Raw genomic sequence first — 26,218 nt, forward strand, 5'->3', positions numbered from 1 at the left:
GAGATGCAGCAAATGGTATTAAACGCCTTATTAGAAGAAATGTTAAGATTGCGATTTCCAAGTATTTTAACTTGACAAAATACAGTGTTTCAAGAATGATTCCACGTTACAATGAAAGGCGGCATGTAGGAAAATTACCAAAATCAGGAAGGCCCGGGATAATATTTTAGATTGATAGAAGAATCAAAAGGATTTCTCAGACAGATCGGTTGTTGCCAAGGCCATAGATAAATGCTGAAATTCCTGCTCTGCAAGTTAATGCGAGGACTGTTTAGCAACGAATAGTTGAGAAGAAACTTTATAGTGGACGTCCAAGCAAGGAAACCATTGATTTCTGAGAGTAATCGTCTATCGTCTATAGATATAGATAGATATAAAAAAAAGAAACATATAAGAATATTACGCTAGAAATAAAGTATGAAAAAGGGTTTTGGGGTTATTTTTCGTAGAGTAGAATGGAGCGGGTCTATTACACTTTATAGAAGAGACTATGGATATACTGGTATACAGGATCATAGTCCAAAATATACGTTGCCATATACTGAGTAGGAGATGCCACTGCGATTTGTATTTCAGCAAGACTATGATGCGTAACATTTATCTCTTCAATGCCCACCACAGTCATGAGAAGAGGTAGAACGTCAAATTCTAGTTAGAAAATTCTCAAATAAACAGTTTATAATTGATAAGATTAACGAAGTTGGGACGATTATGGCAATTATTAATTTTATCAATGTCGCGACGTTGCCAAAAAGTGATAGGGCACAATGGATATCCAATTAATTATTAAGAAAATGTGTCAAGCTCTCAACTGTATTTCTTGTTCTTCGCGAATTTAAATGAAATGAAATATTGTCCTTTCAATAGTTGATTTATTTTTGTCGCCCCAATAAAGTATTATATTGAAATGATTTATTACATAATATTAAGTTACTTTACATTTGAAGCCACTTTTATTATATAGTAATCTCAAACTTCATCGTGTTGGCTTTCCCAATAAAACTTTAACGATGTTATTACCTATTGTTATTGGGTAAAGCCATTAACAAAAAAAAATCTTACTTGAGTGACAAGGCAGGGGTGGGTCAGGTATACTTTTTTCAAAACTCTCAGAGGAGAGCACCTTCAAATAAAGGAAAACGCATCACCCATATATATAATACACGCTGTATCAGAAGATGGATTTGCCTCAAACTGCTTACTGTTGTTTGCAAAGAATATTATAGATTCTAGCTTGGACTATCAAGAGTACTCAACTGCCGGACTTTCAAAAAATGTTCTCAATAACAGTGTAGCTACCACAGCCGTCATCAAGTTCAAAAACTAAAATCCAGGAATATTTGTTAGAGAAAAATATTTATTTTGAATTCCGTTACAAAAAAACGCAGCATTTGCAAATCCAAAATTCATATACAATTAAAAAACAGTAAGTATGCGATAATTGGGCTGAATAGGCTTGGCATACTGTTTTACGTCTTCCTCTATATCATTGTATCTTTAACCCCATAGAACATTTGTTTAATCAAGTAAAATCAAAGGTCAGATCAGAAAAAAGAACTTTAAGCCCCAGTGTTATAAATTTGATAAAAAAAGGTAATTAATAACATACCAATCGAGAACTGGAAGAAATCAGTAAAGCACATTATAAAAATTGAGGACTCTTACATTCCTATACAAAACAACATAAATCATATTATAATTAATCTCAATGACAACTCTGACATTTAGAATACAAATGTAAATATGTATAGATATTCCTAGCTATGAATCTATAGTATATATTTAGTCATTGTTTTTTCTTAGTGTAATTTAATAAGATTATACCCATCTAAATAAACAAAAAAAATTGTTATTACCAAAATCTTTGAGAATTCTTCCCTAACGTTCTGTCCTTTAATACCTACCGGACCCGGGTTTTATTGCCGTTGGCAGGTAACTCCCATAATTGCTAGCAAAAGTCGGCACGATGTAGTTGGATACAGACTACGCCTATAATAGCAGCCTACTAAAACTCTTTAAACTACCTGATTATTGATTTCCACAGTCATTAGCTGAATATCTATTTTTCATTGTATAAATAGCTTGGGTTTTGTGTGATAGTGTACTACATAAAAGTTCCGAACCGATTTCGGCTTAGACGTCACAATTAACATAACAATAAACGGTTCCAATGTATTGTAGGATGTTCCAGGCGGTCTTGTCGCATCCAGTCGCCCAATTATCCGGGGATTTACCCTAGGAACGTCTCGTGTCACTACAGGGTCCGCGAACGGAACGTGCCAGTCGGAAAACACGCTCTGATTGCGGTTCGGCAAGCGAATTTTCATTACAAAGAACACGTACCCAAATTCGACAACAGCGACAAATTACTAAGGTGAGTTTGAAACGAAGTTTTCTTGAAAATGATCAAAAATTAATATTTCACCAAGGCATGACAAAATTAACAAAACAGTAACTAACTTATTGGTATTACAATAAAAAAAAGAAGAACTTTAAAATCTTTATAAAATAAATGTCATACAAAATCAACTTAAAGAATATTCGACTACAAGAGAGTGTAGATAGGTTCCTGCACCTTCCGTTGTCTTAGTTTTTGCGAACGTGTAAAATACAGTCTATATTCTCGCAGTTTTAAAATTCTTCAATTTTTTTATTGTAATACCCATAACTTAGTTACTGTTTTGTTATTTTATAATATTTATTATATAATATTAATTTTTGATCACATTTGATATATAGAATGAAACTAAGGAAATATCTGATAACTAATAAAACCTGATTGCGAATGGTATCAATTCTATAGATCTATTTTACATGTTCGCAAGAATTAAACCAACGGAAGGTGCAGGAAACTTTCTACAGTCTCTTGCAGTCGAATATTTTCGGTTGATTTTGTTTGACAGTTATTTTACAAAGATTTTTAAATTATTCTTTCTTTTATTGAAATACCAGTAACTTAGTCACTGGTTTGTTATTTTGGTCATGCCTTGATGAAATATTAATTTTTGATCATCTTTGATATTGTTACGTTCCAATTTTCGACCTTAGGTCATATTTCCATTAAAGTAAAGAATTACCTAAGTATTTGGGTTTTATTAATTAAATCACGCTTCTCGTGCTAATTCCATTGTAGTGAGTTTGGTACCTTTCTTCAAATTAATCTTACTTTATGTTTCTGATTGCTTTCTTCTTTCTATCCGGGAAGATAAATCAGTCGTTACTTACAGATACTGTTTTTTGCCAAGCGTGTAACAGAAACCCAATGCCACACAGGGGGAATTCTGGTACATTCCGTCGCAGACCAGTGGCGCCCAATAACCCACCCCTACTCTCCGGCTAACTTAATTTACTTTGGTTGTCGTTGAGCTAGGGCATAAATTTGAGTGTTCCTTATATACATTTTTCTTTTTTTTTTAAATATTCCAATTTTTTAATTTAAATTTTCAAAAAAAACTATGGCAATATATAGTGAAACTAAGAAAGTTCTTGGTTTCATTCTATATATCAAAAATGATCATAAAATTAACATTTCACCAAGGCAGTTTCTTGCACCTTTCGTTGTCTTAATTCTCGCAAACATGTAAAACAGAGTCGCTAGGATAGATGCCATTCGCAAAAAATATTTATTAGTTACTAGGTATTTTCTTAGTGTCATTCTAGATACCTATTCAATATATCGAAAATGATCAACAATTAATATTTCACCAAGGCATGGCAAAAATAACAAAACAGTAACTAAGTTATTGGGTATTACAATAAAAGAAAGAACAATTTCAAAACCTTTATAAAATAAATGTCAAACAAAATCAACTGAAAACATTCGACTGCAAGTGACTATAAATAATATCCTAAACAATATCATTATTTTCCTCTTTACGGGTTGACTACTGTCCAATAAAATAATGTTTCTTACCGCACACCTTTTAATATTAATGAAAAAACTTTTCCAAATTTAAATAAACAACCACAAAACAAGAACATATTCTTTCATTGAAAAAACTCTACGCAAATTAGTGTTATAATGTTAATTAAAATTTCTTCTAACGAATAGATGCGTTCCACATTTGAAAATAAATCGTTTTTCTCAAAAGAACCATTTTGTTACATGTTTATCTTGTGATGGAATGAGTTTTTGTGCAACTATCGCTTGGAAAATGGCATATATATAATTTTTAGCTGTGGCAACCTGCTATTCCCCTGCTTAAAAAAAATTGTCAATGTAAATACACTATTTACTGACGGTCGTTAATACGCCGATAAAGTGGCAATTTACGGTTTTCTGTGAATAACTATGGCGCACAATACGCATTACCGAAAAAAAATATTGAGCGATTGACTACGTAAAAAGCACTTTATACAGGGTCCGCGCAAAAATAATATCGTTCTCAATTAAATTCAATCAAAAATGAAATTTACAAATTTATGAACTTTGGAACTAGAAAACGGCGAAATTGTAAAATTTGGCACTTGACACTCAATTTTCGCCATGAGATTGGAGTCGTTCATAGAAATAAGTAAGATGAATTAATAATAGCTGCATTCAATTAGTACAGAAATAGTGGAAAAAATATGTAAGTTTTCCCATGAAAGGCTCATTTATTAGAAGATAAATTTGTTTTCGTGATGCTTTCATAGAACTTTGAAACAAACATTACAAATTCAATGCCGTAGAAGCGAATTTATTTATATATATGTAAATAGCCATACATGACCATACCAGAATCTTAAGAATTGTTTTATCTTCTCCTTCCAGCCGATATTTTAATTAATTTTAATTAATACCAAATTCGACATTCGAAACTTCTGACATTATTATAAACTACTGCATCGTGGCAGAGCAGGAGACACTACATTGTTTGTTTTCGTTTTTTAAGTATTTGTAAAGGATTTAAATTGCCTTCAGTTATGTTTTGTGTTGAAAAGTGTTCTTATATATAAAAAATAAAAATATTCAGCTCTTTTTATTTCTTTAATACGAGGATTTAGCAGCAATTTATTATAGCTTCTTTTGTTTGACTATATTATAATACTTTTTACAAAACTTCTGGATTTCTTCTTCTTAGGTGGAACTTGCTGACTTTTCGCCAATCATCCTGTGGCTTTTTCAGAGCTTGATTGAAACTGGCTCGCATTTTACTCTGTACCTGCTGTAAACTACTGGCATCTCAAATTGAATTTTGTCTTTAAAGGATCGAAGATGTTGGGAGATTTTTGGACCAGTGGTACATCTGGTTTTGGCGTTGTTTCTTTAGAACTTTTGAAATGTGTTTAGTGATGTTTTGGATGTAAGGTTTCATTGCTATTGGAAAGTTGTGGTGAAGTGTATTTTGTGATAGAACGTTTAATCTTTAACGCGGAAATTATTAGAGAGAAGATCAAAGGTAAAGTGTTTTAATTCTGGGTTCAATCATCCGATAGTTTTACAGGAGATAGTTTTACGGCTCTCTAAACAAGATAGTTGATAACCGATGATTTTTGGGCCGGATAGTGATGTGACCATGCATTAAGATATCGGTCTGTGTGCGTAGTATGTAAACACAATGACCCAATCTAATTTTCTATTGATAAGAATATCTAAGAATGGAAGGTTATTATTAGTTTCCAACTCAATGGTAAAACGTATGTTAGGGTGCAAAGAGTTTAAATGTCTAAGAAAATCTACTAGGGTTTCTTGACCATGAGGCCAAATAATAAAAGTATCATCGACATAGCTTTTCCATAATTCTGGCTTAGATGTAAGGTGTCGAGAACTTTCTTCTCAAAGGCTTCCATAAATATATTCGCGATGACTGGTGATAGTGGAGAACCCATAGCTGTTCCCGACGCTTGTTCAAAAATTTGACCGTTATGAGAAAAATATGTTCCAGGCAAGCATTTTTCGATAAAGGTGAGAAGGTTTGATTCCAGATGCTCTATATCTGAAATGATATTGAAAGTTTCAATAATAGGAACTTTCGTAAAGAGGGATTCTACATTGAAACTAACTAGAATATCTTGTGTATCTAATGTAATGCTTTTTAATTGTTCAATGAAGTGAAAGAAATTAAGTACAAAACTATCAGTTTTCCCTGTAAGGGGTTTTAATAAGCAAGCTAGATATTTTGCTAGAGAGAATCAATGGTGCGGACAATAGATCGAAGGGGTAATAATGATTTGTGGATCTTTGGGAGTTCGTAGAGACGAGGAATTTTAGAGTCATGGGAGGTGATAGATTTTTTCATTGAGTCTGATAGAGAAGAAGCCTTAATAACAAATTTAAGATTGCGATCCATAGATGACGTAGGATCTTTTCAAAGTTGACGATATGATCTGTCTGTAAGAATATCTTGAACCTTTTCCTCATATTCATTTGTGTCCATGGCCACCTTTATCTGCTTTTAGGATTACGATGTCTGGATTTAGATTTTAGACATTTTAGGGCAATACGTTCAGCCTTTATATTATTTATATCATATATATTACATTAATAAACAGAGAAGTGGAATTGAACAAATGTCTTTTAAATGTATCGAAATGTTCTCGTAAACATAGTTTACCCACAAATAGCCATTATGGGTTGCAAATTTTGGCAAGATTAGTTTCATTTCTTTCTACTATTGCACGAAATTTGATAACACATTTGCTATGGGAAAACGAAGTTACGTAAAGAAAACATTGAATTCAAACAACCCCGCAAACCGAAAAGACGTTCTCCTTAATACGTATAGTCGACAACAATGGGTTACCATATCCTGCGACCTTTACTTAGCCAAGTTGTGCATCCTAGTCGGGGGATTATGCAAATTTTATGTTGTTTGATTGGAACGAAAGGACGAAATGGTTGAGACGAGGGGCGGACTTAACCAGTACCGGGATTAAAAGGCCTTATTAAAGCCGGAAATTTCGTATTACAGAAGTTCCGCTTTATTTGCCATCGGAAACAAAAATAGTTCCCAAACGACGGGCTTATCGGAAACGGAAATCGGAATTGAAACGCTAAAACATCAATTGGCTTTACAATTACGCTGAAAGGCAATTGTTGTTGCGGCCCAACTTGATGCTAGGAAACGACTTTCAGTGATGATCATTATTTTTAATATGACAACATATGCGTATCCCAAACAGAGCACAAAAGTACCTTTATTGAACTTCGCAGTAAAAAAAGTCATTACGAAAAATTATTCCAGCAACAGAATTCATGTGGTCCTATCTGGAAGGTCTTCACCAGTTATTGGTATATTCGGAGACAGAAACAAACCAAAACTAAGTAATGCATTACTCAGTTGCCTGGTCTAAATCCTATACCATTTTTTGAACTTTGCAAATACGCGCTTGCAAGAGAATATAGAAAAAATATACTTAACCCAGGACTGCCTGCAAACCTTCTAGAGATAAACGGGCTTTGATTTGCACACTACTAGCTAGAATATTTTAAGAACATTACCAAGATTTGACAAAATAAGTGGGCATATGAGACGTATCTATATGTAAAACTCAATAGTGCAGTCAAATATTCTACAGGAGCCATTAGCTTATAGTTGTAAAGTACACCCCTTTTCATTTATTGTATCATCAAAAACATTAAAACTAATACAAATTTAGTGTCTATTGGAGAAGGACATTGGTAGTATTTTTACTGAATGGTTTACGCTTGATTCGGATTCAGTCGTAATTTTATTGATCCTCTCGAAGTCACGACATGCAAAATACTATTTGTATATTACTGACGCTTTGGTAGAACTAGCGGAGATTATTTGGGGTAGGGAATTGGGTTTAAATAACACCATGCTTTATCAAAATAATTTTCATCGAATTCCAATGTCTAGAATCTGGGATCAATGCAACATGATGCAAGACTACATCGAAATCTTTGACGGATGGGGAAACCAAGCCACCACACTAGCGCACCTATGCAGTGGCGAAACTATTCCGGAAATCATCAGCAGCGGACCCGAACTATTGTTAAAATTCAACACGTCGCCCTTCGGAAACCCCTTCCATCCTCTGCCGCTCTCATACCTGCCCGGGTTTGAATTGGAAGTAGAGGTCAGTCATAGTAATAACTTTACATTCACCACTATGCAGCCGGTTTTTTCCTAGGTCTTTTTCGTCAACAAAGAGTCGCCGACTTATATCGAACCCGGCAAGAAGTGTGAATTTCTAGTGACAACCTTCGACAATACGTCAGGCCTTCTAGAAAGCCCGCTACACTCCCTTCCACCAAATACCACGTGTCACTATCACTTCCGAGGCCAACCGAGAGACATCATTTGGATATCATTTATCAAATACCACGTGACAAACGAAAGATTGACCGACTTCAACACGGGAGAGTGCGACGTCCAACTTCAAATTTGGGACGGCGATATAAAGAGCACGAACTCGGTACAGCTAATCGGGCAATTTTGCAAAGACGATAAACCGAAACTTTGCGCTCACACGTTACTCACCAACTCATCTCGCTTGACCAGACCCTGTCGTTTATCGGAAAGCTACGTCAGTACCAACTCTGACCTGACGATTTCGCACTCCATCAAATACGGAAGCGTCCTCTATCCGGTCAATTTCGTCCTGAGGTACGAGTTCGTCGACCTGTCGCAAGACGGTACCCAAATAACCAGAAACCCTTGCGACAGGCTTTTCAAATCTGCAAACGGACGGTTTTATTCGCCCAAGATAACTTTCCTGTTCGGTAGAGGCGGACAAAGAGATTTGTCGTGCACGTATCAATTCGAATCGTCGGAATCGCAAAGGCTGAGGCTTACTTTCAACAAAGCCCAGTTCGGTAACAAGCAGTGCTTCTCGGAATTCAATCCGGAAATCAATAGGTGGCAATGCAACGTGAAATCGGAATCGGAAGGCACCGCCAGCATTACGATATCCGAGTATCCGTGGAAAGACGTGGAAATCAAGAGACACTGTCTGTGTAGCAACGTCACGCAGCGACCTTTCATTATTACTACCAAAACCGCTAGCAAAATTGTGGTCAAATTTACCGTTACAGGCATGAGAATTACAGAAGACTACCACGACTACTTCTTCGACGCCAATTTCGAATTTATCCCGTCAGAGTTCAACTGTCTGAACCCGTGGAAAAACCGCAGGTTGAGGGGCTCGAGTGGCGAAATCACCGTGAGAAACAACGAGCAAACCATGCGACAGACCGAAGAAGTATTGAGTCAAAACCAAACCATTAGGTACTGTCTGCAGCAGCCGTGGTTGATAGAGCCCGAAGAAGATTGCAACTTTATTTACTTGAAGATCAAAGGAAACGACCGCAGAGATTCGAGACTATGTCCAAACAAAAACAGGATACTGGTTTATCCCGCGGGTCGTACCGAGGACGTACGTATAATCTGCCCCCAGTACAACGAACTCGTAGAAATGTTCTCAGAGGGTTGGAGTCGGTTTAGCTACAAAAAGCTGCAGAATCGGAACTCGAGGAGTTTCGTAATCGAATTTTTGAAGAGGGAGACCGGCAACTTCGCCGTCACATGGATGGAAGTGTCAAAAAACCCCGCCCTCGCCCTACCCACTTCGATGTTGATGATTCGGCCACCGGAATGTCCGCACAGGTAAACTTTACGCGTCACGAAAATAAGTTCTCATTACGCTCAGTAAATTTTTTTCAGCTGTCCTGAATTGGGTGCCTGCATAAGCTCGGAGCTGTGGTGCGACGGTCTGAGGCACTGCCCTTCCGGAAATGACGAGCAAGAATCGAATTGTTCAGTTCACGCGGGGTTCCCCTACAATTATCTCAACTCGGCAGCTCTGTCCGCCGTGGGCCTAGTGATACTTACGTCACTGATCGTCATGTCTTTCATAATATTTAAAAACTGGAGGCAGGAACAGAAAAATGTTATAGTATCGGTTACGGAACATACGTTTTTGGAGTTCAAAAGTGGATTGTGTTGAATGATGTAATGTATGATCACATCTTAGGTAGTTTTTAAATAAACGTTGTAAAAAAATGTAGCTGGGTTTGCCGTTAGCTAAGCCATGGAGATTGTTTCTCTGGGCGTGCTATCAAGCGAACCATGTAATCATATCATTTTACCGTTTTTTATTCTTTATTTCCTCTGTAAATTTGATTAACTCATTTGGCTCACATTCTGATGTGTACAAAATTTTCGAATTCGTTGACAAGGTCCTGATGATTTTTTATAACTAGTAGAGACACTTTTAGAATAAGCTGCCTGCAAAATGGAGGTGTTGTAAACTGATGACTGACAATATCTGTTGTAAATGTAATGTATAAAATTTTTATCGGCAACGCAACAAATAAAGATGGATAATTAAAACAACGTGTATTGGTTTAATTAATAACCGTTTGAGACAAAACGTCATACTATATGTGCGCTGAACCAAATTGTATATAAATTACGTGGGAATTTTTGAGAGAAATAGAAATATGGTTTCTCCTATACAAATAATTCGGAGAAATATTGATTGGTTTTAGAGAAAAATGTGCGTCGATAGAAAATCCACTTGAAAGTTTCATTAAGAACAAAATCTCGAATATTTTGTCTGTATCGTATCTCATCACGGGACTGTACTTCGTAAGCACCATTTTACAGTTGATTATTCTATTACTATTTAATATTATTAGATACTTTTGAAGTTGCACAAACCTATAAAAACATGCCTTAGTTCTAAGTTAATCAAAATATGCTGGATGGAGAGAGACAGAGAGAGAGAAGAACTCTTTTCAAAGGCTCCAGGTTTGTCAAAATGCGTTCAGCCATTTATTTCCGAAATTGTTCGGTCACTCCCAACACTTTCTCTTAAAGGGTAAGGCATAAACTATTTTACGAAAATGAATGCGATTAAGATAGATAGAAATTTAAAAATAAATTCCAGCATTTTCTCCTCTCCGTTTTATTCGTAAGTTTTTTTTACCTCAAGCCAATTGATTGTGGAGAAAGGATCGAGTGCCATCCTTAATTGGTCACCTGGTTCATAAAATTTGACTCAAAAAAATTACTGGAAGCATTCCAATTTAGATCGATTTCACTGTTCTTCAATGTATAATATACTTACTGTGCTTGTAAACACGCGTATGTTATTTTAAGACAGCAAAATAAAAAGCGCAAACTTTAATGGTAATTTGCATAAAAACTCACCTGAAGTGGAATGTAGGACACAATTCGCAGCAAATTAATTACAAAGTCCACCAATTCACAACAATTTCACGAGCACGATTTCACGTCAATTCTAAAATGCCCATTGATAGGAAACAAATAGGCCTACTGCATCGCCATGGCTAACTAAGCTCATATTTATTTCTCATCGAAATTAAAATAATTTATGCTTTTGAACATCAACATTGCGATGAAGATACAGCTTAAATTTGGAAGTGGTAACAAAATATCAAATTTTCTTTTTTTTTGTTTTTGTCGTTTTTATACGAACATGTATCAGACGAATATAGTTTCTTGTATTCCCAAATGATTATTATTGACATCCCTGCCATCTCCAATGCGCTTAAAAAAATCATTTTTAATAATAATAAAAGCATCGAAAGTTTTAACAGGCCTCGCCCAAAAAGATGTGATTCTATCAAAACAAACCAGAACTATATTTTAAAATCAATTATTTTTTGCTGTAATATTAAAGAAAATATTGAAAACACCTTTTTTCAATGTGCTTTTTTTGCCGACGAAGTGGTTATGAAAACACCAAAACATTAGTACACAATTATTGACAAATCAGGTTTTTTATTTTTCTTATTTACTTAAGAGAGCAAGGTAAATGTATTACTAACTGCCACAAGATTATCTCAAAACTGGACACATGAATAAAAAGCAATTAAAAGTAAATTAATTAATTTTTCAATATATCATCTTGTTAAATATATATAACCTTCTCGCTAATTACGAGGTGCCAAAAAGTACTAAAAGTCGTAAAACAATATTTTCAAACGACCAAATTAAAAACGATATGTTTTTTATATAGTAAATTTTGCCTTTTTTGTAGATACGTACATTAGTTTATTTTTAATTTAAATGGAAATAAAACACAGCATTTATCAAATATGCCTTTTTTAATGGATAACATTATTATTATGCTATTTACTTGCTTAATATATTTTATAATAATAGGTACCAAATATTTATATATATTTAAATTAGACTTGAAGTACAACTTGAAAATAATAAACTAACATATCTAAAGCTACTTACGCAACTGAAGTTCAATTAAAATAAAAGATTTCTAATTCTAAATTCCTAAAATTGTATCAATAATAATAATATACACCTAAGAAGTTGAAAAATATCAAATATTGAGATTCAGAATATCAGATATTATTTCTGCCGCGCAAAAATTGATTAATCGCATCATATACTTAAAAAATAATATTTATTTATTTATTAGGAACGAGATCCTACTTTTTGTCTCTTCTGTAATAATGCTTCACAAAATTCAGATTTCATTTGAAAGTATATAGAATAATTCTTGAAGTGTTTTCAAATTTTGTGTAAACGTTTTATAATATATTATGCAAAAGCGCCACTTCAAGTCACGGAGTTTATTTTGATACAAGCGAGGCGAGTGGTTTATAAACTAGAGACTTGGTGCATACTATACTTTTTCTTCGACCATTAGTTTCTCGCAGCAGTGATATGTGACGTGACCATCAGAACCGACAAACTTCAAAACACCATCATTCTTCAAAATCTACCTAAAACACCCGATCGCTCTCAAATCCGTGACTAATGTACCGGAAACGGCTAGTGATAGTATTTAATGAAGCTGGCGACTTAAAGAGATACTTTGCGAACTCCACACTGGTGTATAGTTGGGTATTTTACAGTAGGGAGCAGAAAAGAAAAAATTGATTGTATTATCACAGCCTTATATCAAAAACGTCCACTGCTGCACCTCCATATTCGACGAAGAAGTATCACATTTAAAAGAATAATTGATGGAATTACCCAAACAACGCACATTGGTCGTGGTTTCATTCGTTTTATCGCTATTCGAAATTCTTAACGGGAACTCAAACCTGAAAAAGAGATAAACTATGACTCCGTGTTTGATATAAACAAAGACGAGGCTATATAAATAACGTGGGCTGCACTGAATATAGAAATAAAGCGGCAGAAAAATTGCGACAGGTTTGTAAATCGCTGCGAGTCTCCTTAGCCGCGAGGTTTATTTAATCCTATCAACTCCCTGTCTGTGATACAAAATGTGTACAGCGTTTGCTAGCGCCTTTTCGCTTCTAGTTGTAATTTTAGTGTTTGACTCGACGGGTAATCGGAATTTACGAACATGCGTCGCATCTAAACGTTGTTAATGGCGTGTTTGGTTTCAGAATGCCAAAGTTTAACCGCCGAAAATATTAAGTATGTCGTCTCCCAGGACAAAGTAAGTAACTTTGTAGAGTCAACGATATTTTTAACATTTTTATCGTTACAGCAAAATTGGATTCAAGCTCTGATCAATTGCAAAAGTAGCGGCATGGAACTCGCCACTGTCAACTCGGAAGAAGAACATCTCGCTATGGAGAAGTTTCTAAAGGACAGTGGACACGACCGTAAGTTGTCAAGGTTGCCTGTCGGCAGAAGAAAAAATAACGTGTTTCCAGTGGGTTATTGGCTGGGCGGCACCAAGTTAGGCGACGGTACCTATTACTGGGCGCCGACCGGCGCCAAAGTCGTTTTCACCAAGTGGTTCGTGGGTCAGCCGGATAACGGGGGGCTGGATCTGCCACCCGAAGACTGTATTCAATGGGGGATGCCTTCGTACAGTCCTAAACCGACTGGCTGGAACGACCTGAACTGCAATCGAAGCATTCAGTACATTTGTCAAACTGTTGATTATTGTTACGCACCGAACGTTGTTTAAGCCGTATACCAAAGCTAACAGTAAAATAATATATTTTTATTTGGTTACCAAAGCTTTTGAATTATTCTCCTATATGCGTCACGGCAGAGAGGAGAGAATCTGGCAACATTTTGTAGAAGGAAAAGGTCCTAAGAGTTGTCTCGAACAGTTAATTTTTTCTAAGAAAATCAATAGAAAAATTCAACAAATTACTTTTACATAATATAATTACTTGGATATTGATTTACTTGAGTTTAATCTTATAAAATAGGTAAAAATTATGTTGCTGACCTACTGGGATAAAGTTCCATAAAAACTGATATATCCTTAATAGTCATCGTTACTTTAATGGAATGTATATTATATTATATTATATTATATATTATGTCTATTATTTATAATCAAATCATAAGGAAAATTAATTGATAAACGCTGTCATATTAATATATACCAAAAACCAGTCACTAATTAAGATGCTGGCGGTGGTGTGCAAAACTAATGATGGACTAGCAGAGGATTTTTTAAAAACTAAACGATCTCTTTCATTGTGTGACTAAATTTCAATTTTTTGATTTTTTTTATTTTTACTATAATCATTAGTCATACACATCATATACCCTTTTGTTTTATTTTATTTGTTATAGTTGAAAACATAAATAATTTATTTAGTTATTTATTCCTACATTCCTAATTGAATATCCTATATTTTGATTATACACCTTTTGAAAATATCGTTCCCAAATCCATATTCCAAATTCTTATTTTCCAAATATTTGGCAAGAAAACAAAAAAATCTTCATCAATTCGCTATATTTACAAAACCAACGAATCTAAAATGTATACTAATAATTATCACAAACATAAGATAACAAATTCATAGAAACGTTTTTATTAAAAACGCAACAATAACGTCACACATAATATATCACCCAATTAATAAATAAAACTGCCACTCTCACATCTTGTGACTATGACTCTCCAAATCAAAGCTACCCTTGTTTCCGGTCCCGACCGTGATGTTCCTCGTTTTGTTTAACCACTTAAAGCAACCGAGCAACCCTTTGCCGCAGGTCTCTTCTATGTGAATAACCTCAGCATTTTTAAATCTATTGTTGGAATGAGGCAACGCATACATCAGCTTATTCCAAAACCAGGGATCGCCCCATTTCACATACGTATTAGTCTTCAAATAGGCCTTCATTTCGTCATCCAACGAGTCTTCGTTCAAATCTCCATAGATAACCACTATAACTCTAGCTCTGCCCTCTGTAATGGCCTGCGTATGGGCCGTCCGGAACTCCATTTTTCCCCACACGCTCTCCATAAAATTGTTAGAAAGTACCACCAACGTTCTACGCGAGTTTAACACCGAATCAACTATCTGTTTACTAATAAACTCGCCTGGGATGAAATCTCTGTAATGGATGCACACTTTGAAAGGCCGCTGCGGATGCTCTAGCTGAGCCAGCAGCTGCTTTTGCACGAAGTCCTCGTCTTTGTAGGAGTAGCTCACGAAAATATCATAAGTTTTTTCCTTATCGAGTTCTTCTTCAGCCACGCACCACAGACAACAGTTTTTGGAGTACAAGTAAATCTTTATGCTGGTGTTGTAACGATAATACAAAGTCAATGCTATGGCCAACATGGCGAAGAGTAACGTTAGAGAAATCGGGACCGTCAAGGAATTCTGTAGAGATTGTTCGCATATTTTCGTGTAGATCAAGTATTCACCGGTTGATTGGCAAGTGACGTCGGTCTGATTGACCTAAAAATTTAAACAAATATCATTTGAGTAGGTACACTTATACTTGCGAAAGATGCGAGTGCTTTCATTTCAAAATATTGCTTTCGTTTGCTTTCATTGGTTTATGACTTAAATTTCAGTCATATGATCATATGAGGAGACTCATTAATAATATATAATTATGAAATTCAAGTATTCATTATCCAAGTTAACTAAGGATTTCCAATTAACGGCAATTTCGCAAAATAAATTTTGTAATGATTATTTTTCGCAGTGCTTATTATTTAATTAAAACCTGAGTGGCCTTGAAAACAAAATATTCACTTCTACGATATCGAAACCGACACGTTAAATGAGAGAATGGTTTTACCTGACAAACTGCTATTTTAAGGATAAAATGCTTTTGTGTAAAATGTATTTAAAATCATTTCTATTACAAAATATCAATCGGGCATAGAACATAACAAATACAAATAGATAACATAGATATGCACACCAGTATATATCAGTACAAAAGCCGGGAATCTTGGGAATTACACGCAATAGAGTTGACACCGATTAAAGTTGGGGCATGTTTACTAAACTTATTTTCAACCAAGCAGTTAACCAAATAAAAAGTTGTCAAAAAAGTCACGCCAAAATACAATCGCGTCAAACTATCGTGCATATATTCAGAAGAAGAAGAAAATCAAAAAAGGACGATTCGGTTTCTCAGTTTGTTATTTTTTGTTAAGAAAGGCAAGACGTTGTACCTTAATGTTGTTGAAACTGATTAGATATCTTTGCAAATCTGCAGAGTTGCATTCGCATTTCCATGGATTATTCTTCAAAGTAATTTCCACCAGGCTCTCGGTTTTTTCCAGAACACGAATCGTTTCCCGATTTATGTTTTGAAGTCGGTTGTTGTCCAAATCCAGATACTAAGAAAAAGCAAGTATTTATTTCAAAATTGATTTCATACTATAAAAAATCAAGAGTCTACACTTATACGTATTTTAATCAGAACAAAAATTTTTAATGATTTGTGACAGCTGTTTCGCCAACACCGTGCCTTTACCAAAATACAAAATATGTATTTGATAAAGGCACGATCATAAAACTGAAAATCTGAACATTTTTTGTTCTAATTTAATAATGTAAGAACCATCTCAGTCCAATTATACGTGTTACTAACTTTATAAGAAAAAATTCTTAAAAATTATAAATCTCAGAAAATGCGCAGTCTCCCGAATGTCGCTTAAAACCACAAGCAAATGGCATTAATTCTAATTAAAACTTAAAATATTATTTGAATTTTACGCAATTCAATAAGATTTATCAATCGTCCTTAAACATTATTGTACGTATTTGTACGGATTGTCCAACATTACAAAAAAATCAGTATTTTCTTGGCATATCTGACTTTGAATACATAAAAGTATACGCTTAGCAGTAAACCATACTCACTTGCAAATGTGGGGGGACCCAGCGAAAGTCCGAAATAACATTGTCGGACAAATCGAGGTAAGTAACATTGTTGTAACCAGCAAGCTTTTGCGGACCCATGGAATTCAAGTTGTTTCCTTTTAGAATCACAATAGTTTGATTATGCTTGTATGTACCGGTAGATTTCAAACCCTCGAGCGTTGGTGCACTCGTCAAGTCTCCATAAGAACAATCGATAACTAGAGAAGTGTCAGTCTTTCTGTAGAAGCAGTCGCATGTCTGGGGGCACTCATCCACATTGACCAGCAAACAATCTCCAGCGACTGCCGAACACTCTATCTTGTTTCGCAATACCGTAAGTTGCATCAAATCGTTCATTTCTGCAGCCTTCTCTACTTTGTACTTATTACAAGAGCATCTTACGAAATTTGTTGTTAAATTGAATATAATACTGCCTTCGTTGTTAGATTCGTATCGATCTGGAAGCTGGATGTCGTCAATTCTGTTGTGAGAAACATCCACAGTTGTCGTTCGGTTTATTGGAATGGGGTATTTCTGAAAATGAGGAATGTTTGATGATTTTTTAGTAATTTTCTTTAAGCGAAATTTTTCCTACTCACCATATGCACACTCGTAATTTCATTGTGACTCACATCCAAATGCTGCAGCGAATTTCTCTCAAGGAAAACATTAGGAACTGATTTAATTTTGTTATAGCTGAGAATCACTTTTTCTACATTGTTATTAAAATTGTGCACCAAAAAATCTGATATTTGGTTGGAACCTAAATCCAGAACCTTCAACGAGCGCAGCTCTTGAAAATAATCGCCATCCAACTTCGTGAGTCTATTCCCTCTGAGCGATAAAACCTGAAGGTTTTTTAACGTAGAGAATATTTTGCTTGGTAAAGACTCCAACTTGTTCTGGCTCAAATCTAGAGTCCTTAAAGAGCCAAGAACGGCGAATATAGTTGTCGGCAAACTTTGCAAATCATTCTGACTGAGTGTCAGTTCGTCTAAGTTTGCGAGATGGTCAAAAACGTGACCCTCCAAAGTTCCAATTCCACAATTTATTAAAAACAATTTTTCCAACATCTTTAGTTTGCTAAATAAGGGTTTCGACACAACAAAATCCTGGTTTCCTGATAAATCCAAAACTTTTAGTTCCTCGTTGCTCGAGAAAGTATCTTCCGCTATCGCTTTCAAACTGTTATAGCTCAGGTTTAAATAAGTCAAGTTCAATAGCCCACTGAAAACTTTATTTTCCACGTTATTGATCTTGTTTTCACTTAAGTCTAACTTTGTTATCACCTTGGCACCTGAGAAACATCCATTATTTAACTTCCTTAAATTGTTGCTCCTAAAAGAAACAGCCTCCAAATGATCGAGACTTTCAAAAATTCCACTTGGAATTTCGAATAAAGAATTTGAAGAGAGATCCAAATTGATGAGTCCAGTCAGGTTTGCTAAATAGGACTTGAGATTTCTCAGGTCACTATGATTTAGGATTAGGGTTTGCAACTTTGGGGTGTGCTCCAAAAATTCCTCTTCCAGAGATATGAAGGAGTCGTTTTGTAACTTATTGATCCAACCGATGTATAAATATTCCAGCTCCGATTGATCTTTTAACAAATTTTTCGTAATATTGATATGTCTTACTTTGTCGAGTTCCACCGCATATTTGATATGCTTTGGTTTTGTCTTGAAGCACTTTGTTATCATCGTGTCGAGGGTAAGCGGGCTGCTATCATCAAAACTCTTCAAGTATCTACCATCGAATGTTGGATACATATCGAGAGTCCCTGGGGCTGACTTCGTGCAGATAATGTTGACGAAATTTTGTTGAAAAACTATATTCACATGGGTTTTGTTTTGTGGACACGCGACTGCTTGAATACATCTATCGCAGCTGGAACGACGATAGCATTGAGAGCTTTCTACTTGTATATAGTGGGCTGCCACGAAAATTAAAATAAACCATATCTCTTCTTTTGTCATTTTGTCCAGCTTCCAAAATCTGAAGAAAATAAATAAATATTTTTATACAAGGAATCACAAGCTGATAATAAATTGAAATGTGTTGAGGGTCAAAATAGTATACTAAGCAACAAGTTTCCCACACTTTAAACACGAGTGCTTTGGCGGTGCGAGTGCTTATTAAACGAGTGTCTGAAGTTCATCAACGTATTGCATAGTATACTTTTTTTAATGCCCATAGTGTTGGCGAAAATTTTTGCACGAATACAATCAACGAATCATGTGTGACGTGACCATCAGAATACCATAAATGTTAAAAATCAAGCGAAAAGATCCGATCGCTCCCAAACCCATGATTAAAGAACCGAAAATTCTCGAAAAGTCTCGAGAAAGGCTTTAATGAAGCTCACATCTTAAAGTGACACTTTGAGCACCCCTCATCAGTGCATAATTGGGTATTTTAGAGTTGGAAGTAGAAAAATTAGATTAAATTGCATCTTTTCTACTACATCGCAGCACCCCTTTTCTCCTATATTGTACAGATTTCAAAAATTTTCTGGTATATATCAGATTTTTTTGAAGTTAAACACAGGTTAAAATGATTCACATTAGATAAAACACCATTTCTCGCCACAACTAATATGTCATTGTGGTCAGGACTGTTTAAATTTATTAATTAATTCAATTATAATCCAAGGTAAAACGGGTATCTTGGAAATTACACTCATGAGAGATATCAAATTAAAGCGTAAAAGTTTTGCTAAACCGATTTAGAAAAATGGCAAAATAGTCCCAGATTTGTAGAAACGTTATAAAATCAAAATTAAAATAAAAAAATAAAGACAACCGCTGTTTAGAATTTTTAATTATTGCATACGGGGTGTTTCAAAGATCAGTTAAATTTTAACGGATTCCAATACAAAAAATCATATATACATACAGGACGTATAATCTTCCGACCTATTTTACTTAAATTTAGCATTGATATTTGCGATAGTAAGGGGCTAAAATTAAATACAAATTCCAGCGGCGTCTCGATGACATTTTAACCAATATTTTTCCAAAAATTATTTTATTTAAAAATATATGAATCACTGTGTGAGTAAATATTAGTTTTAGAAAAAAGTTTTTGATGTTTTATTACTTATTTGGTCTTGGAATTGATATGTTGACCAAAGCATTAACCACTAGTGAATAAATTTTCAAAAAAAAGCGTAGGCGTTGAAAACGAACCAAATATGAGTACAAAGCTAAATTAAACATACATACGTACCACATATTAGTAAATCGAACGTACATCTTGCAAAGCGCCCATAATATTTATTTATAATGTGTTTAATTGCCTTGTTTACAACTTGTTTCACACAACAAACGTTATCGGCCCCTTTAAATAATCACTTGTGTGCGAAACCACTGTTGTGGGCCACGACCCTTGATTTTTTCCTCACGAATTTGACGCCAAAAGGTCGTAAGGGAAATTCTCCAATAAATCAATCTGGTAAAACGCATTTATACACTGATACCGATACCATGTTGTTTGTCTTGTGGCGCAAGGCTGTGTCGTGTGTGACTGGACTGGGGAATTCAGCGCAAGACGACTTTTCCCGCTTTTTAAGAAGTCGGATTTTATTGCAAATTCGTAGCGCAGTAGAAACCGATTCACGGTGAATCTGGGTACTACCGATACCACCGCCATTTCAAAATTCTTTCTTTTCTACTCGAGCTACTGGTTTTTTAAACTGCTTTTGTTTTCATTGGGATGTACGGTATATTCCATGTATGGTTCAATTTTTTTTTCATAAGCTATATGATTTTTAAAATTGTATTGAATTTGAACTTGAAAAGCAATTATAAAATGATCGCTCTTTAACAACACTACAATTTTTAAAGCGCTTAAAAAATATTACAAAAGAAACAAAATATATGATAGGAACGAATGATTCAACCAAGAAAGACAAGAAAATAGAGAAAAATTGGGAAAATGGAGGGAGAGAAGAAAAAAATATGTACGAAATAAGAGGACCGATCCAATATTTGATAACACCAAATAGCTACTAGATCTATAGAGAGCTTGTCTTCCTTTCAACCAATAAAAGTTGTTATTTCGAATTTCGCTTTCAGCCAATTGTGGAGTTCAACAATCAATATGACCGCTAAGAGTCAATTTAGTGGATATAGCATTTTTCGGCAGTAGCTTGCAACATCTTTGTCGCACTAAAACTACACTTCGCTTTATTCTGTTTAAGTGCAGGGTGTTCGAAATCTGATCTCTGTTCCAATAGAAGATTGTATACTCTAGTAAAATGTTTACTTTTAGTTTGGTTTTGATTTTTTTTCTTAGAATAAATGAAGATTTTACAAAGTCCAAAGTCAGTGCACAATGTATATAAAAAAGTTAAATTACCACAATTAAATGATTTTCTTTGACTTGATATAAACTATTTTAAAAGGTAGGAAACAACAATCGATCTAATATTTTAAAATGATTGCAGATAGTTTGACTAACCAGTTTAAAAATATATATACAGGGTTTTCCCCGGTGACCGTCCATTACCTCTGAAGATGCCAAGTGATATTTATATATATATATATATATATATATATATATATATATATATATATATATATATATATATATATATATATATATATATATATATATATATATATATATATATATATATATATATTCTCACGTATTGATTCACGGATGGAAAAATGTGATGACACTATATTCCGGGATATCATCCGTTCGCTCGTTGAACTCCGACTGGAATCCTGCTAATCTTGCATCCGACTGGAATCCTGCAGACGTTTCGCCAAAATCTCACTTGGCATCTTCAATGCTCGCGCTCCGAGCCCAGTGTTCGAAGTGTTTTCGGAGCGCGAGCATTGAAGATGCCAAGTGAGATTTTGGCGAAACGTCTGCAGGATTCCAGTCGGATGCAAGATTTGCAGGATTCCAGTCGGATGCAGGATTCCAGTCGGAGTTCAACGAGCGAACGGATGATATCCCGGAATATAGTGTCATCACATTTTTCCATCCGTGAATCAATACGTGAGAATATATATATATATATATATATATATATATATATATATATATGGAAGTGTTAATTGAATAATTGGCTTTTACGCCAAAATATCACAATTTATCGAAGTGGGGCATAAAGAAATTATATATATATATATATATATATATATATATATATATATATATATATATATATATATATATATATATATATATATATATATATTCTCACGTATTGATTCACGGATGGAAAAATGTGATGACACTATATTCCGGGATATCATCCGTTCGATCGTTGAACTCCGACTGGAATCCTGCAGACGTTTCGCCAAAATCTCACTTGGCATCTTCAATGCTCGCGCTCCGAAAACACTTCGAACACTGGAGTTCAACAAGCGAACGGATGATATCCCGGAATATAGTGTCGTCACATTTTTCCATCCGTGAATCAATACGTGAAAAAAAAAATATATAGGACATATATCATCGACAATGTTTAATACATAGGACACCGAAAAGTGCACTTTACAAAAAATATGACAACAATTCCATTGACTAGACCAACAATTTGAAAAAAGATTATACATGTTCCTATAACTTCTAGCGTTGTTTAAGAAATGAAATACATTCTCTATTGTCACACGGCACCTATAACAATTTACGTGTTAGACTTGCTTATGAATATTACACGAGGTTGGTTAGTTTGAAATTTCAATGTTGCCACTGATTTCGAGTGGAACCGGCAACATTGTAAAAGCAAAAACATTTTTAAATTGTACGTTAGGGCCCATTATGCAAATATACCAAGTTTCACAACAATATCTATTTCGTTTAAGGTAAAACATATTGGACAGTCGCCATGGGAAACCCTATATGTTTTCAAACTAAAACAAAAACCTCTTTTATTAATTTAATGTGTGGTTGAAGTTTAAAGTAAATAGAGAACATGTGAAGTAATAGAATTAAATATTTTTGGTAACTTGTTATCCAATCAATAAAAAGCGCACTGCGGCATCCACTTGTCTGCAATATTAATTTAATGATACTTATCAAACACCTGACTAGACAGTACTTAGTCAATTTCGCAAACAAATTTATTCCAAAGTAGATATTAATAACTAGAAGCAAAAATTCAACAACTTTTATTTTCCCGCACTAATCCATCTTCAATTTTTCCAGTTCCCTGACTTTGTTTTGAATCTGCTGTTCGATTATAGGCCGATACTTTTTATCTTCCCCTAGCTCTTGCATCTCCCTTAACCAATCCTGCCGTTCTTTAATCTCTTTAAGGACTGCAAATTTAACCAAATTCCTTTCTCGTTACAGATTAATTAACTATGAAAACTTACGCTCATCAAACCGATTTGGTTTGCTCTCCATCTCCTTTTCCACATATTTTTCGAGAACTTTTTCTTTCGACACCGCTAAATCCTTATTATAGGCCATTTTATTTGCCAGTTTGTCCTTTTCCCTTTCTCTGTCCACTACCAGATGATTCGGCTAAAAGCTAAACGACGTAATTAAGTATTTAGCCAATCGAATAGAGCTTACTTTATAAGCGTCCCTTTCATACGCTCCAGACCTGATGATGGTTTCCATGGAGCGACGTTTTGAAGATGCAGGCCTTATCGTTACTTCTGGAAGGTTGGGGGTTTTTCGCTTTGTGATATTTGCCAACGAAGGCAAAGGGTCCCCGTTTCTCAATGCGTAATTTAACCTTTTCCTTTGCATCATTGACATTTTGCTCTCCTCCATTAAAACTTAAAAAAAATTATATCTTATTTTTTTATAAATATACTCTTTTTTTTTATTTACTTTGTTGTGGCAATAGACAAGACGACAAAGAAAAATTTATTGCTCCTTAATATTGAATTTATAATAATAATTCATTATTAATAATATAATAATAATATAATATAATAATAATGATAATAATAATAATTAATAATTAATTTATCTATAAATGTCGGATATATGCAAGTGTGACAAAATCGGATATTAAATTATATATATATATTATATTATATAAAAAATTTCTTTTCGTTTTTTATATATTTTTATGTTGAATTTGTCTGGGTTGTTCGATTGTATCTATACATTTTCAAAACTTTAGCAGCAAATAAACACACTAACAAGTTCTTTACAACAAAGAAGTCATCATCATCTCTGTGTCATACAAATAAACAATTCTGAAACTAAACCAACCCTACAATTTTAACTGGATAATGGACAAATTTATCCCATTACCCAAATTAGCTGTCGCTTGTAATGAATCTTGGAAAACCACTTAAAATACAAATTGCTTACTTTGGTATTTGTGAACTAGTTTGGAAGTCACAGGCTGATTTAGAGAATTGAACGTTGATAATCTCTTGTGATTTAAAAAAATAAACTACATTGATAAATGTTTTTTGATAACCATATCAAAGGTAAATATTAAAAAATGAGTTTCATTGAAAAGAAAAAAATTAGATTTAATATAACTTTAATGGTTTTTAAGGTAGCCTATAGGGGGCACGATTTTGAGAAACTCTATACATTCTAAATAAACCTTGCTTAAAAACAATATTTGTTCCATTCACAACTCACGTTTCAAGAATTTCTCAGTTTCAGCACTATAATTTGCTTTCGCTGGGTGCAAAATTCCACCCCGTGGTACGGTTTTACTGGACCAATCATCCATTATATGAATCGTTAAAAAATAACAGCCTGGGTATACAATAAATGACGTTGTCAGTGCTTGCGTCTAAAATGCAGAACAATAATAAAATAAAACCACTCCGCAACGCTGTCTCCATGGTTTCGTTTCTGAAATCGATTAAACGTTAAAGTGGATTTAATTTTATCAGATCCCATTACGGTTCCCTGCACAAAGGCAAACACCGTTTTTAATTTATTATTAATTACCCTTAAATTTAATTTTCAAAAAAATGCGTTTCTCGATATTTTTACTTGTACGGTAATTTTTAGTTTTATTCATTTTATTACTCTTATTCTTTTAATTGGGACATTTCATGAGAAATTGAATCGGCGTCGTTTCTTAACTACCGCAAATAGTCGTTAACAATAAAAATACATGGATGCGGGGCGAAAAGAATAACCAACAAGAAATCGTGCGGCTTTTGTGATTCCCTTTGGAAATAGTAGTCCCATTTGTACCATTTCGGAATTCCGTGAATAAATAAAAATACTAGATAATTGTCACGTTGCGTTTCTCTACGTTTCCTCATATTTCCTTGTGGTATTGGTAATAGATCAATTAATACGTATATGTTTTTAACAATAACGATCCTTTTTATTAATTGCTTTAAAAGTATTGATCACTCACTCTTCAACCCTGGTTTTTGGGCATGTCTAAAACAAAACAAAGAAAATCTATTATTACTATTATTATGTAATGTTTATTACGTTTTTCAGGTTATAAAGGTTTTATTTGATTAGTTTTAAATCTTTTTGTTGTTGCCACACTTCAGTGTAAATTTCATTTGCACAACTTTTTTTCTTGAGTGTGGTAGACAATGATTTAGACGTAGTAGTGTAGTCTGCCTACACTTTATAAAGGGTGGTAATACAACATTGTGTAATTTAAAATAAAATAAAAATTCTTAGTATTTCTTATGTACCTTTCAAGTTATTGAAACATAAATATTTGATAAATTTCAAGCTAAGAGTTAAAAAAGATATTTTTAATTATAAAATAATGACTACAAAATGTTAAATTTGACAAAAAAATGAATTGTGTACAACGGCATATGCGTTTTTTCTATTCTTCTTTGTTCTTTCATTTATTATAAAATAAGTTATTTGTATAAAGTTCTACATGAGCTAAAAGTTAAAATACATTTCATTAGGTGAAAAATCTAGGGAGCCATATACAATGTTTGTCAGAAATATTAACTTTATGCAAGTGTACCTGTATTTTTAAAAATATTTTATAAACTTCTTTGAATTGTTAATTGCGTTTACCTTTTCAAAATATTTATTAGTTGGAAACGATTACAAGCATGTCAGGAAATAATATATATGATCAAGAGTGTATGAATAAAATTTGATGAAAGAAGCAATTAAATGTCTAGAAAGGCATGGGGGATATATTGAGATTTAGTAAATTAACTAATTTGTCTTCTTTCATTTATCTTCATTTGTAAAATAAAGTATGCATTATAATATATGCGCACACATATATAATATATAATATATATATATATATATATATATATATATATATAT

At 34.0% G+C, this 26,218-nt stretch overlaps 4 protein-coding genes across 4 annotated transcripts in view; 2 read left to right on the top strand and 2 right to left on the bottom strand.

Moving 5' to 3' along the window:
* Positions 1-10,264, top strand: part of LOC132699948 (uncharacterized) — a 94,723-nt gene extending 84,459 nt beyond the window's left edge. The window contains exons 6-9 of the mRNA XM_060666947.1: positions 2,182-2,374; positions 7,806-8,025; positions 8,080-9,554; positions 9,612-10,264. Of these exons, the coding sequence (XP_060522930.1) occupies positions 2,182-2,374; positions 7,806-8,025; positions 8,080-9,554; positions 9,612-9,894 (2,171 nt within the window). The 3' untranslated portion in view covers positions 9,895-10,264. The remainder of the gene's footprint in view (positions 1-2,181; positions 2,375-7,805; positions 8,026-8,079; positions 9,555-9,611) is intronic.
* A 2,793-nt stretch (positions 10,265-13,057) lies between these two features.
* On the top strand, positions 13,058-14,191 carry LOC132699553 (C-type lectin 37Db-like). Its single transcript, XM_060666342.1, has 4 exons — positions 13,058-13,235; positions 13,298-13,350; positions 13,402-13,519; positions 13,571-14,191. The coding sequence occupies exons 1-4, from the start codon at positions 13,172-13,174 to the stop codon at positions 13,828-13,830; spliced, it is 495 nt and encodes a 164-aa protein (XP_060522325.1). The 5' UTR covers positions 13,058-13,171; the 3' UTR covers positions 13,831-14,191.
* Positions 14,192-14,604: 413 nt separating this feature from the next.
* On the bottom strand, positions 14,605-20,565 carry LOC132699580 (protein toll-like). Its single transcript, XM_060666374.1, has 5 exons — positions 20,228-20,565; positions 17,599-18,994; positions 17,000-17,533; positions 16,306-16,473; positions 14,605-15,574 (listed from the first exon to the last, which is right to left on the bottom strand). The coding sequence occupies exons 2-5, from the start codon at positions 18,973-18,975 to the stop codon at positions 14,765-14,767; spliced, it is 2,889 nt and encodes a 962-aa protein (XP_060522357.1). The 5' UTR covers positions 18,976-18,994; positions 20,228-20,565; the 3' UTR covers positions 14,605-14,764.
* A 2,541-nt stretch (positions 20,566-23,106) lies between these two features.
* Positions 23,107-24,759, bottom strand: LOC132699829 (UPF0193 protein EVG1 homolog). The gene is made up of 4 exons (XM_060666748.1): positions 24,578-24,759; positions 23,540-23,748; positions 23,338-23,488; positions 23,107-23,280 (listed from the first exon to the last, which is right to left on the bottom strand). The coding sequence occupies exons 1-4, from the start codon at positions 24,669-24,671 to the stop codon at positions 23,144-23,146; spliced, it is 591 nt and encodes a 196-aa protein (XP_060522731.1). The 5' UTR covers positions 24,672-24,759; the 3' UTR covers positions 23,107-23,143.
* Between the last annotated feature and the right edge of the window lie 1,459 nt (positions 24,760-26,218).

Source organism: Cylas formicarius, unplaced genomic scaffold, assembly GCF_029955315.1.
Source record: "Cylas formicarius isolate icCylForm1 unplaced genomic scaffold, icCylForm1.1 PGA_scaffold_3__17_contigs__length_32017465, whole genome shotgun sequence".
In the NCBI taxonomy this organism is placed as follows: Eukaryota; Metazoa; Arthropoda; class Insecta; order Coleoptera; family Brentidae; genus Cylas; species Cylas formicarius.

Bases quoted from the DNA above. Each gene is read 5' to 3' on its own strand.
- LOC132699553 (XM_060666342.1), top strand. From the start codon at position 13,172: ATGTGTACAGCGTTTGCTAGCGCCTTTTCGCTTCTAGTTGTAATTTTA. The intron at 13,351-13,401 runs GTAAGTAACTTT...TTATCGTTACAG, and splicing joins ATGTCGTCTCCCAGGACAAA to CAAAATTGGATTCAAGCTCT. The intron at 13,520-13,570 runs GTAAGTTGTCAA...ACGTGTTTCCAG, and splicing joins AAAGGACAGTGGACACGACC to TGGGTTATTGGCTGGGCGGC.
- LOC132699580 (XM_060666374.1), bottom strand. From the start codon at position 18,975: ATGACAAAAGAAGAGATATGGTTTATTTTAATTTTCGTGGCAGCCCAC. The intron at 16,474-16,999 runs GTGAGTATGGTT...GCTTTTTCTTAG, and splicing joins GGGTCCCCCCACATTTGCAA to TATCTGGATTTGGACAACAA. The intron at 15,575-16,305 runs GTACAACGTCTT...TTAAATTTTTAG, and splicing joins TCAGTTTCAACAACATTAAG to GTCAATCAGACCGACGTCAC.
- LOC132699829 (XM_060666748.1), bottom strand. From the start codon at position 24,671: ATGGATGATTGGTCCAGTAAAACCGTACCACGGGGTGGAATTTTGCAC. The intron at 23,489-23,539 runs GTAAGCTCTATT...TTTAGCTTTTAG, and splicing joins ATGAAAGGGACGCTTATAAA to CCGAATCATCTGGTAGTGGA. The intron at 23,281-23,337 runs GTAAGTTTTCAT...TTAAATTTGCAG, and splicing joins ACCAAATCGGTTTGATGAGC to TCCTTAAAGAGATTAAAGAA.